Here is a 12,056-nt window from a genome sequence, read left to right on the forward strand (position 1 = left end):
TCCAATTATAACTTTGATTACTTTGCGAACGCCATAAAGATATGAAATAATTTTATGAATTCAAATTTATAATTTGTGATACACATACCTAAATGATTCTATAAAATGATCGACCATATGTCTGAGACCTGCAGTTGGAGTCCGATTTGGCTGTAGATCGAACATGGGCGATAAGGCTTTACTGGTAGAGACTGTTTAATAATAATAACCACGCAATTGTTATGTTACGAAACAATTCCTTCCTCAGATTACTAACGAACATGGCAAAGGACCTTTCCGACACTATTCAACAAAAGAGTCCGCTACAAAAGGACCATGGTACTGCGGAATTATGTTTCTGCTCTTCTGGGCAGTTCTATTTTTCTCAGTAGTTTTTCCTCTTTTCTTTCGCCTGCCCACTGTTCTACATCCCGAGGAGGACTCCGGAAAGGGAAAGTTCATTGGAGAACGTGCTTACAAGACTCTGAATGATCTAAATAATATTGGACCCAGGGTGACAGGCAGTAATGCTAATGAAGTTGACACCATTAATTTTCTACTAAATGAAATAGAAGACATAAGAGCAAATATGTTAGAGGAATACTTTACTTTGGAAACCGATGTTCAAATAACCTCGGGATCCCACATCTACAGTTCGCTTTTGGAAATGTACCAAGGAGTTCAAAATGTCGTGGTCAAGCTGTCCTCAAAAAACTCTACAAGCGAGTCTTACCTCTTGGTCAATAGTCACTTTGATACTGTACTTACTTCCCCAGGAGCAAGTGATGATGGATTTATGGTTGCCACCATGCTGGAGGTGCTTCGTGTGATGGCCACATCTGAAAAGTACTTTGAACATCCCGTCGTCTTTCTCTTCAATGGTGATGAGGAAATGGGCATGCAGGCCTCTCATGGTTTCATAACTCAACATAAATGGGCTAAGAACTGCAAGTATGTTGAACCAAGCAAATGACTTTGAATACAATTTTAATAATTGAATCTTCAATTCTTAGAGCGTTTATTAATCTGGAAGGTGCTGGAGGTGCTGGCCGTGAGATTGTTTTCCAAACAGGACCTTATCATCCATGGCTAACCAATGTAAGACTGCTATTACTATCAGTGAAAGCAAACTAATATTAATCTTTATATATACTAATTCAGTACTACAAGAAAAGTGCCAAACATCCATTTGCCACAACTTTGGCTGAAGAGATCTTCCAATCCGGCCTAATACCTTCTGATACGGATTACCGAATTTTCGTACAGTATGGCGACATTCCAGGTATGAAATGTTTAGCATACAAATCAATGAATAAATCGAAATATTCTCCACAGGATTTGACTTTGCTCAGATGATCAATGGCTACGTTCTTCACTCAAAATATGACAGAATCGATGTCATTCCTCGGGGGGCTATTCAGAATAGTGGAGATAATGTTCTAGAACTTGTCTGGGCTTTATCTAATGCCCCTGAAATGCGTGATACTAATGTAAGCTGACAACTTTATCTGTTTGAATATAATCCACTAATATTATCTCCTCTCGATAGGCGTATAGAACAGGACATGCAGTCTTCTTTGACTTCCTAGGACTATACTTTTTCAACTACACCGAAGATACCGGAAAGATTCTGAATTATAGCGCTGGTGTGGTTACGCTGCTTTTGATCCTAGTATCAGCGTGTCGCATGTCAGCTTTCTCGAATTTGTCCTGTTGCCAGGTGTTGCAACGCCTCATTATCCTGTCAGTTGTTCAGATCATTGCTCTTGTATTCGCAATGGGAATTCCCTTAACTATAGCTTACGTCATTGATAATTTCGGATTATCCTTGAGTTACTTTAGCGCCACATATCTGATCATCGGCTTGTACATTTGCCCATCGCTATTTGGTTTAAGTCTTCCAACCATGATTTACTATCAATTACAGCAAAATGTAAGTAAACAGAGCTTTAACAGAAATTGAAAACTAATTCATATTCCCCTTAGAGCTATGTGTCCTTTACCTACCATCTTCAGTTGGGACTACACAGCTGGGCACTTATTGTATCTGGTCTTGTGTTAAGCCTAACTGAGTATGGAATACGCTCCGTTTATATCCTCACGATCATTCTAGTTTTCTATGCGATTTCTTTGGCTTTAAATTTATTGACAACATTCCACGATAGTGGCTACAACTGGACATGGTTGCACATATCCAGCCAAGTGATACCTTTCTTAAATAGCAGCTATGTTATTTATATTTACTTATTAACTATGCCAGCTATCAGTGGCCGCTCTGGAAGTGCATCGAATCCTGACATTATTATATCCGTCTTATCGGCGTTACTCACAGTGCTATGCTTCGGATTTTTGGTATGTTTCATATCAAAATCGTACAAATTAAACACTAACACTTTCCCTTTAAAGGCTCCTCTAATCAACATGTTTCGCCGACCATCCATCGTGGTATTTTCCCTGTTTTTAGTCAGTGCTATTGCCATGTACTTAGCCAGTTGTACTCAGATTGGGTTTCCTTATCGACCCAAGACTAACCCAGAGCGAGTCATGTATCAGGTAATTAACCAAACCTTCGATCCGATAACATAATCTAATAATTGTTTTAATAGCACGTACGAAAAATCTTTTACGAGTACGATGGAAGTATCAGCCAGGATGAATCCGGCTATTTGTTTAACTTCCAAGACAGAAGAGAAGATCAACCTTATACCGGAGTAAATTTAACGGGTTCGACGAAAACTAAATCAGAGTGTGAAAAACACATGATGTGTGGTCTGCCCCTGTTCGATGAGAGGTGGGTGGGAAACCGTCTACAGGGAATGTGGTTACCTCGCGAGACTATCGAGCCACCATCTTCAACTACTCTTGAGCTCCTGAACAAAACGGTGTTGGAAAATAATAAAACTGTGCGGTTTAACTTCCGATTATCGGGGCCACCACACTTGAATTTATATATTCAACCTCGTGAGGATGATTTCGTGACTATAACGGACTGGTCATTCTCACAGGATTATCTTAAAAATCCGCCAATTACTCCACTATCCTACCATATATTTATTACTTTTGGCATTGTTAAGCCGCCTCTGGAATTCTTTCTAGATATTTCGGTAAGTGCAAAGAATTGCCAGTTTGTAAACACACATATATGTATATATTTTTAATTTGACAGAAACCTAGTGGTGACTTTAATGTGCCTCTCTTTCAATTGGGAGTATCGGGACATTACCTAGATGACGAGGGTGATACGAGCAGTCAAAAGTTTGCCTCAACATTCCCATCGCATACAGTATTAATCCATTGGCCTTCCTTATATCAAAGATATATTTTCTAACTCGTCTCACTCAATTTAACTTAGTTTTTAGTTCATTTTTGGCTCATTCGGAACAGAATTGCTCATTTACCTCGACAGAAATTGTTCATGCCTCAATAAAGTTTCAATTGAGTGATTGAGTTATTGATTTCGACAAATTCTGATTAGATGCAGTAGTAATAAATCAAAAGCGTGCGCCACATAAGTACAATAAATACTATACGTAGACGTAGTCGCAGACTTTCGATTAGTACAAAAGTCAAATGTGATTAATATACAAGAAGTAGACGGTATTGTTATTTATAGAGCCGAAAGCTAGACAGACAAGTTTATATTAAGAAACTAAAATACCCCTAGGAAAGGGTACAAAATTTGGATAGTTATCAAGTTTTGGAAGCGTTTACGATCTAAGGAACGATAAGTGGATGGCTTCTGAAAACAAAAAACCGATATGAGCTCTATAAATTTATGCATTTTATTGTTAATCGCTTGTTTATTGAGGCACCGACTTTATGGCAGCTGAGCCAGACTGCTATAAAATACTTATTCGCATGTCTGAGCTCCTTAGTTCTATTTGGGAAAACGTGAAGTACACATCACCAGACCGAGAAACTCAAGCATGAGCGATAAAGATCGACTGGTAAATATACATAAAAAAATATAGAATTTGTAAAACAAGATGACATAATTCAGCTAGATAAGGAGGCTGGCAAAGGACCAATCAAAGATATTGCTTGGAAAGATGCCACAAAAGCTCCCTGGTATTTCGGAACAGGATTCATCATCTTCTGGATGTTACTGTTTTTCGCAGTAGTCATTCCGCTCTTCTACCGCTTACCCGCAGCTCTTAGCATCGAGGATGGGCAAACTGGAGAATTCATTGGAGAACGTGCCTATAACACACTCAACAATCTTGTCAACATTGGCCCCAAAGTGCTTGGCACTGATGCCAATGAAGTTGACGCTGTACTTTTTCTACTCAACGAGATCGCCGACATAACGAAAAATCTGCTCACCGATCGCTATACCATAGAGATCGATGTACAGAAAACCTCAGGTGCCCACATCTACAGTAACATGCTTGAAGTGTATCGGGAAGCTCAAAATGTTGTTGTGAAATTGTCGCCAAAAAATTCCACAAGCGATTCTTATCTGCTTTTGAATAGTCACTATGACACAGTGCTGACTTCGCCAGGAGCGGGTGATGATGGATTCATGGTTGCCGTTATGCTGGAGGTTCTGCGTGTGATGGCCACGACACATCAGAACTTTGAGCATCCCATTATCTTTCTCTTCAATGGCGATGAGGAAATGGGCTTACAGGCATCGCATGGCTTTATAACTCAACACAAATGGGCGGCGAATTGCAAGTAGGTTTCCCAAAAATGCAAATATTTCAAAATTTCATAGTGTGGTTTACATTTCTTTTTTTTCAGAGCAGTGATCAACTTGGATGCTGGCGGTAGTGGAGGGCGAGATATTTTATTCCAGACAGGACCTTCACATTCCTGGCTTGCCAACGTAAGACCATTGTTAGCAGATATAAAGCATATTATTTAATTTTATATAACTCTTCAGTACTATAAGAAAAGTGCCAAGCATCCTTTTGCCACAACTTTGGCTGAGGAAATCTTTCAAGCGGGTCTTATACCTTCAGACACGGACTATCGCATCTTCGTTGAACATGGCAATATTCCAGGTATGATATTATTCACGTATATTAAAATTAAAGAATTAAAAGCATTGTTTCTTTAGGTGTCGACATCAGTCAGTTTATTAACGGATACGTATATCACACCAAGTATGACCGAACAGATGTAATTCCTCGCGGATCTATTCAAAATACGGGTGATAATGTCCTTGGGCTCGTCAAGGCCCTAGCCAACGCTCCTGAATTGCGCGATATTAAGGTTCGAAATGCATCAACTCAATTGTAGACTAAAACTAATAAAGGTATTTGACAGGATCATGAGGAGGGACGCGCTATCTTCTTTGATTACCTAGGACTTTTCTTTATCAGCTACTCGGTAGAAACAGGAAACATATTGAACTATAGCGTCGTTGGAGTTACCCTTCTTCTAATCTTCATATCAATGTTCCGCATGTCAGCATTGTCCTCGCTTTCCTGTTGCCAAGTGATTCAGCAACTTATAATAACACTGATTATACAGATCATCGCTTTTGTTCTGGCCCTGGTATTACCGATAATCGTGGCCTATTACTTCGACAGTTTTGGATTGTCCTTGACCTACTTCAGCTCTCCCTATCTGCTCATCGGATTGTATATTTTCCCTTCGCTCATTGGTCTGAGTCTTCCCCTCATCCTTTATTGCCAATCACTGCAGCAAGTAAGTTGAATATTTCCCACAATTAAACTTAAATTCAGAATCAACAAATTTTATCTTGCAGAATAAATTGCCCACCATATACCACCTGCAGTTAGCACTTCATAGCTGGGCAATAATTTTATCGCTTTTGCTTCTCGGAATGACGTCATATGGACTTCGATCTGGATATTTTTTTACAATTTCAATTATTTTTTATACCATACCACTGATCATAAATTTGATAACAACATTTCACGATCGCGGCTTCAGTTGGGCTGGCACAGTAATGAGTTTCCAGGTGATTCCATATCTTTATATCAGCTCCCTCATCTACACCTTATACGTCGCCTTAACCCCCACCAACGGTCGTGCCGGAAGTGCTTCGAATCCCGACATTATGACTGCTGGCCTAACAGCCCTCGGCACTTTGCTCTGCTTTGGATTCTTGGTAAGCTTACTTTTATTTCTATCGCAAATTCGCACTCATAGCTTTCTATCTTCATAGGCTCCTCTAATCAACATGTTTCGTCGACCATCCATCGTGGTGTTCTCCCTGTTTCTGGTCAGTGTTGTTACCATGTACTTGGCGAGCAGCACTAAGATCGGGTTTCCTTATCGACCCAAGACCAACACCGAACGCGTCATGTATCAAGTAATTGTCAAAACCTTCGATCTGATAACACAATCTAATATTTACTTTCTCAGCACGTGCGCAGAATCTTTTACGAGTACGATGGAACTGTTAGCCGTGACGAATCCGGCTATTTGTTTAACTTCCAAGACAGAAGAGAGGAACAACCTTACGCAGGGGTCAATCTAACAGGATCGGTAAGAACTAAATCGGAATGTGACAAGCACATGATGTGTGGACTCCCTTACTTTGATGAAAGATGGGTGGGAAACCGCTTTGAGGGCATGTGGTTACCCCGAGAGGAGCCCATTGTACCGCCAATTCCCGTTACTCTGGAGCTACTGAGCAAAACAGTGTTGGATAACAATAAGACTGCGCGTTTTGAGTTCAGATTAAAGGGCCCGCAGTATATGAGTTTATATATTCAACCGAATGAAGATGATTTTGTATCCATAAGCAACTGGACATTCTCACAGACTTATTTGGAGAATCCTCCTCCTTCCCCACTAACTTACCACATATATATTTCATATGGCTCAAAAAGTCCATCGCTGGACTTTACATTGGATCTTTCGGTAAGTCTGGTAATTACATTGATTGAACATTTGAAATAATCTGTTTCCATTTAAATAGAAACTGAATGGCAACTATGAAGTTCCTGTACTAGAAATAGGAGCCTCGGGACATTGTCTTGGGAATAAAGGCGATGAAATCAGTCAAAGCTTCGCCACAACATTTCCACACTACGCAATTGTAGTGGACTGGCCCTCAACATATAAACGATATATCTTTTAAATAAAAACTAAGCTATTCTAGGTTAAGCTATGATAAGTTAGGAGAGGGATCTCTCGAAATACATAAAAATACAACTTCCCCAAAGTTTTATTGCCGGAGACTGACGCACTTCACTTGAAAAGTATGATTCAGATTGGGAAGTACTCGTTATTTGCTGGTCACACGCAATTGGGATAAAAACATTCATGGATCGGTCAACTTTTATTATGCGATAATGCGATAGTGTTGAACAAAGCGTAATAAATTATGATATGTATTCCACATAATATTAACTACGCTGATAAGTGAAATTATTTGTTGCCACTTTCCCGAAATCATTAGTAAATAATAGAAAATTTTAATTTGAAGCGCAAGTTTGAAGTAGTTCAATTAATTGCCGATGAAATCTTCAGCTTTAGACAGATATTTTGAAATCAAGTTTTTGGATTTTGGCAACAAATCAGATTATAAATACTTTATGGCTAGAGATTAGCTAGGAATTACCATGATAGAATGGCGTGTGTATTCCCTAATCATCATGAACACGTCGGCGTTATAGGCGTGCTTCCTACAATCATAGCTGTAAATTTGGCAATCGAGGGTTGCTCAACGTGTTGCTAACTGTCCATAATTGGGTGATCTTTCAAGGAACACCCCAACTAATCAAAGTGACTAACTGAGAGGCATTAAAGATGCTTTTTTCAATTTCAAAACGCTGCTTCAAAACAACGCATATTTAATCTTCTATGTAAACAAAAATTTCCAATAGTCATTGCATTGTGGTATTAAACTGCCCTCGAATTGATCGTTATCAAGGTTATATAGAATCATTGTCGCTATAAAATGATATATTTAAAAAAACATTTTTGAGTGAAACCTCCGCCTTTATGACTATTTTCGACGGTTATAAAAGGGGGTTATTTTAGGGTGGCGTTATTTAGTCCACCAGTTGGAGGCGATCGTTTCACTTCAGCATAGGACGACGTCGGCACTTTGGCAGTATGAGCGATAAGGATAGACTTGTAAATACCTTTCTGATATACCTTCGATATTATATAAAATCTAACACTAAAACGCATGTAGATATCGCGCGAGGAAGGCGAGGAGCGATTGCCCAAATATCGCACAACAAAGGATATAACTGATAAGCCATCCTGGTATTTCGGCAATGGCTTCGTACTCTTCTGGATGCTACTCTTCTTCGCAGTCGTTATTCCCTTAATGAACCGCCTCCCAACCGCGCTGAATATCGAGGAGACGAGCAGCGGAGAATTCATTGGAGAACGTGCCTACAACACCCTGAATAACCTAGTCAACATTGGCAGCAAAGTGGTCGGCAGCACTACGAATGAGGTGTCCACAGTAGACTTCCTGCTCACCGAAATAGAAGATATTAAGCAGGATATGCTAAGCGACTACTACGACCTCGAGGTGGATGTGCAACAAACATCGGGTTCATTCAGATACTCGCACCTGCTAAACATGTATCAAGGCGTGCAAAATGTTATTGTGAAATTGTCATCGAAGAATTCGTCGAGCGAGTCTTATCTTTTGGTTAACAGCCACTTTGATACCGTACTGACTTCCCCGGGTGCAGGTGATGATGGATTTATGGTTGCCGTTATGCTGGAGGTGCTACGTGTCATGGCTACGACCAATAAGCAGCACTTCGAGCATCCCGTCGTCTTTCTTTTCAACGGCGCAGAAGAGGCTGCCTTGCAAGCATCCCATGGATTTATCACTCAACACAAGTGGGCCCCCAATTGCAAGTAAGTTTCGCTAAAATTTGTGCTAGGTAAAAATTTATCTGATTTGAGAGACATGTTTGCAGAGCACTCATCAATCTGGATGCAGCTGGTAGCGGAGGACGCGAGTTCCTTTTCCAATCAGGACCCTATCATCCCTGGTTAGTCAATGTAAGCGAAGTCTTACTAGCAATTAACACAAAGTTTTCTAACGCAATTACTATATTTAGTACTACAAAAAAAGTGCCAAGCATCCGGGTGCCACAACCTTGGGCGAGGAAGTTTTCCAAGCTGGCCTTATTCCCTCCGACACCGACTTTGCCGCCTTTGTTGAGTTTGGCAAAATTCCAGGTCAGTAGCTTTCGCTTCTCCTGTGACAATCAATTCGAATGATTGATATTACAGGTCTCGATATTGCCCAAGGCATGAATGGATTTGTTTATCACACCAAGTACGATCGCGTCGATGTTATTCCCCGCGGATCTATTCAGAATACTGGCGATAATATTCTCGGTCTCGTTAGAGCGCTGGCAAATGCACCCGAAATGTACAACACCGAGGTTAGTTACTACAGATTAGTCTTGGATTAAACATAGATTTAATAACAACTATTCAATTTGCAGGCTTATGCGACGGGACACGCGGTGTTCTTCGACTTCTTGGGTCTCTTCTTCATCAGCTACTCGGCAGAAACAGGCACCATTGTGAACTATTGCGCTGCTGGAGTTACGCTCCTTCTGATCTTCATCTCTGTGTGGCGCATGTCCACATTGTCTGAGCTCTCCTCTTGCAGCGTCTTTCAGCGTCTCATCTTCCTGGTTATTATCCAGATCGTAGGTTTAGTCCTGGCACTAGCATTGCCTCTGCAGGTGGCATATTACTTTGACAGTATTGGAAAGTCCTTGACCTACTTCAGCTCCTCTTGGCTGCTCATTGGATTATATATTTGCCCGTCGCTCATTGGTTTGAGTCTGCCAATCACCATTTACTATCTATTGCAGCAGAATGTAAGTAATACTTTTGATTGGTATAAATGTCCGACTAAGTCTTATCGCTTTCCAGATTAAATTACCTTTCAATTACCACCTTCAACTGGGACTGCATAGCTGGGCAATTGTGCTCTCTGTTCTCGATATTGTACTCACTATGTGGGGAATACGTTCCGCATATATTTTCACAATTCCGATTGTATTCTACGCCGGTGCCATGATCGCGAATATGGTGACAACGTTCCATGATCGCGGCTACAGCTGGGCAGGTCTTGTAATGGCAGGTCAGGCTATGCCATTCCTCTACAGCAGCTCACTTTTTTATCTGGTGATTTCTGTGATGATCCCAATGAATGGACGATCTGGTAGCTCATCTAATCCAGATCTTTTTATTGCCGCTTTGGGTGGCGTAGGTACAATTTTATCCCTTGGCTTTCTGGTAAGTTATTTAATTTTGAATTTAATTTGATTTCCTTGCAATTATCTCGAATTTGTTCTCACAGATACCACTGATCAATATGTTCCGCAAACCCATAACTGTAATCTTGACTTTGTTGCTGGCCTCTGCGGTTACAATATACCTTGCAAGCTCCACTGAAATAGGATTTCCCTACCGTGTCAGGACCAACAGTTTCCGAGCTACATATCAGGTTAATATTTTGTCAGTTAATCAAAGAATTTTATTTAAACTGGAAATCTCGCCTTAGCATGTGCGAAAAATCTACTATGAATACGGCGGCAGAGTCAGCTTCGATGAGTCGGGATATCTGTTCAGCTTCCAGGATCGACGAGAGGCAGAACCCATGAATGGAGTGCGTCTAACCGGTGCGAGATTTTTAAGAGAGGACTGCGAGAAGCACATGATGTGTGGCATGCCCTTGTTCGATGAGCGATGGGTTGCGAATCGTCTAGAAGGCATCTGGGTGCATAGGGCTGACCATGTAGTGCCTCCAGTGACCACCAATCTAACGTTGCTTAGCAAAACAGTGCTGGAAAACAATACAACAGTACGCTATGAATTCGAGCTAGAGGGTCCCGATCATATGAGTCTGTTCATTCAACCCGAGGTAGATGACTTCGTTACTTTGAGCAACTGGTCATTCCCGTTGAGTTACCTCCAGAATCCGCCGGAATATCCACTGCCGTATCATATATATTACACCTATGGCATAATAACTACACCGCTCAAATTTTTCCTGGAGTTTTCGGTAAGTTCGATGAACAACCACAATTCGTACTTAAATTTTTGAAAACGCAGTATTCTCTCTTTGTAGAAAGCGAATGGGAACTTTGAAGTGCCAATATTCCAATTGGGGGTGTCGGGTCATTGCATTGGCGGCTCTGGAGATGCGTTGAGTCAAAAGTTCGCCAATTCCTTCCCATCGTACACATCGGTTGTGGAGTGGCCCTCAACATATCTTAGATACATTTATTAGATTTGTACGAATCACTTGTGCAATTGAGCAGCAAATTAAACATAATGGGTGCTGCTGGCGAATATATAGCTATATTTAGATATAGACAGCCGCCAACAAATGCGGCTCAAGCTCACAATCTGGGCCCGAATTGTTCACGGCAAGAAAGCATGGCTGTGATGAACTCTTCTTTTCTTTTGATGGTGGGGCTGAAAGGAGGCATAATAAACAATATACTACAACTGAAAACGTTCACCAACTCCAAGAAATTATCATTACAAAGCTATGCGATTTAAACATAAAATCGTGCGATATTGGATGGGATCGACAGCTACTGAAATCGACATGATTTGCAGCATGCCTCAGTTTGCCTTAGATAGGACCGAAAAATAGGCGGCTAAGAGAAAACATATAAAGTGTAACGGACTCCGTATTTAGTTGGGCATACGGCAAATTTAAGGAACAGACAGAAGTAGGCATCTTCGACCTCATTCTTAATCAGCGACAACAGCTAAGACGTCTGATCTTTTGCTAGCGAAGCATTATATGCCACTAATCGCATTTAAGTACGAAATATTAAGATGCTGTTAAAGAAACTGCCGTTAAGCGAAGTAGTTAAAAACCAGACTTTATTGAGCTCAACGAAATACAAACTAATCATTAAGCATTAAAGTTTCTCAATTTGTAGAACTTCCGCTTCTTCGGTTGTTGATTTTTGAGTACTTACTTTTACGATCCATCCCACTGTGCAGAGGACACAGTGCCTGACATATGTACACATACACTGCTATATAGCTTGACATTTGTTTGACACAGAAGCCGCTTGCCGCTGGCAACGCACTAATTTCCTGGAATTTCACGCCACTCTTCGCATTATGCTTATCTCTCT

The 12,056-nt window shown here is 40.7% G+C and overlaps 3 protein-coding genes across 3 annotated transcripts; all 3 read left to right on the plus strand.

The window, feature by feature from the left end:
- The first annotated feature begins 163 nt into the window (after nucleotides 1–163).
- On the plus strand, nucleotides 164–3,307 carry LOC132794026 (endoplasmic reticulum metallopeptidase 1-like). Its single transcript, XM_060804242.1, has 10 exons — nucleotides 164–184; nucleotides 248–930; nucleotides 993–1,077; nucleotides 1,141–1,261; nucleotides 1,315–1,469; nucleotides 1,529–1,912; nucleotides 1,966–2,331; nucleotides 2,386–2,532; nucleotides 2,586–3,083; nucleotides 3,146–3,307. Exons 1-10 carry the CDS (start codon nucleotides 164–166, stop codon nucleotides 3,305–3,307), a joined length of 2,622 nt encoding a protein of 873 aa, XP_060660225.1.
- Nucleotides 3,308–3,843: 536 nt separating this feature from the next.
- LOC132792917 (endoplasmic reticulum metallopeptidase 1-like) lies at nucleotides 3,844–7,134 on the plus strand. The gene is made up of 10 exons (XM_060802454.1): nucleotides 3,844–3,926; nucleotides 3,980–4,656; nucleotides 4,723–4,807; nucleotides 4,865–4,985; nucleotides 5,042–5,196; nucleotides 5,251–5,634; nucleotides 5,696–6,061; nucleotides 6,119–6,265; nucleotides 6,319–6,819; nucleotides 6,878–7,134. The coding sequence occupies exons 1-10, from the start codon at nucleotides 3,906–3,908 to the stop codon at nucleotides 7,037–7,039; spliced, it is 2,619 nt and encodes an 872-aa protein (XP_060658437.1). The 5' UTR covers nucleotides 3,844–3,905; the 3' UTR covers nucleotides 7,040–7,134.
- Nucleotides 7,135–7,969: 835 nt separating this feature from the next.
- Nucleotides 7,970–11,252, plus strand: LOC132792938 (endoplasmic reticulum metallopeptidase 1-like). Its single transcript, XM_060802478.1, has 10 exons — nucleotides 7,970–8,040; nucleotides 8,102–8,787; nucleotides 8,850–8,934; nucleotides 8,994–9,114; nucleotides 9,169–9,323; nucleotides 9,387–9,770; nucleotides 9,826–10,191; nucleotides 10,256–10,402; nucleotides 10,460–10,960; nucleotides 11,027–11,252. Exons 1-10 carry the CDS (start codon nucleotides 8,020–8,022, stop codon nucleotides 11,186–11,188), a joined length of 2,628 nt encoding a protein of 875 aa, XP_060658461.1. The 5' UTR covers nucleotides 7,970–8,019; the 3' UTR covers nucleotides 11,189–11,252.
- The last annotated feature ends 804 nt before the right edge of the window (nucleotides 11,253–12,056 follow it).

The sequence above is a fragment of the Drosophila nasuta genome, chromosome 3 (assembly GCF_023558535.2).
Source record: "Drosophila nasuta strain 15112-1781.00 chromosome 3, ASM2355853v1, whole genome shotgun sequence".
NCBI lineage: Eukaryota > Metazoa > Arthropoda > Insecta > Diptera > Drosophilidae > Drosophila > Drosophila nasuta.

Coding starts and splice junctions, on each gene's coding strand:
- LOC132792938 (XM_060802478.1), top strand. CDS start 8,020: ATGAGCGATAAGGATAGACTT. Junction 8,935..8,993: donor ATCATCCCTGGTTAGTCAAT/GTAAGCGAAGTC, acceptor TACTATATTTAG/TACTACAAAAAAAGTGCCAA. Junction 9,115..9,168: donor TGAGTTTGGCAAAATTCCAG/GTCAGTAGCTTT, acceptor TTGATATTACAG/GTCTCGATATTGCCCAAGGC.
- LOC132792917 (XM_060802454.1), top strand. CDS start 3,906: ATGAGCGATAAAGATCGACTG. Junction 4,986..5,041: donor TGAACATGGCAATATTCCAG/GTATGATATTAT, acceptor TTGTTTCTTTAG/GTGTCGACATCAGTCAGTTT. Junction 6,820..6,877: donor ACTTTACATTGGATCTTTCG/GTAAGTCTGGTA, acceptor CCATTTAAATAG/AAACTGAATGGCAACTATGA.
- LOC132794026 (XM_060804242.1), top strand. CDS start 164: ATGGGCGATAAGGCTTTACTG. Junction 931..992: donor AAATGGGCTAAGAACTGCAA/GTATGTTGAACC, acceptor TTCAATTCTTAG/AGCGTTTATTAATCTGGAAG. Junction 1,470..1,528: donor CTGAAATGCGTGATACTAAT/GTAAGCTGACAA, acceptor TCCTCTCGATAG/GCGTATAGAACAGGACATGC.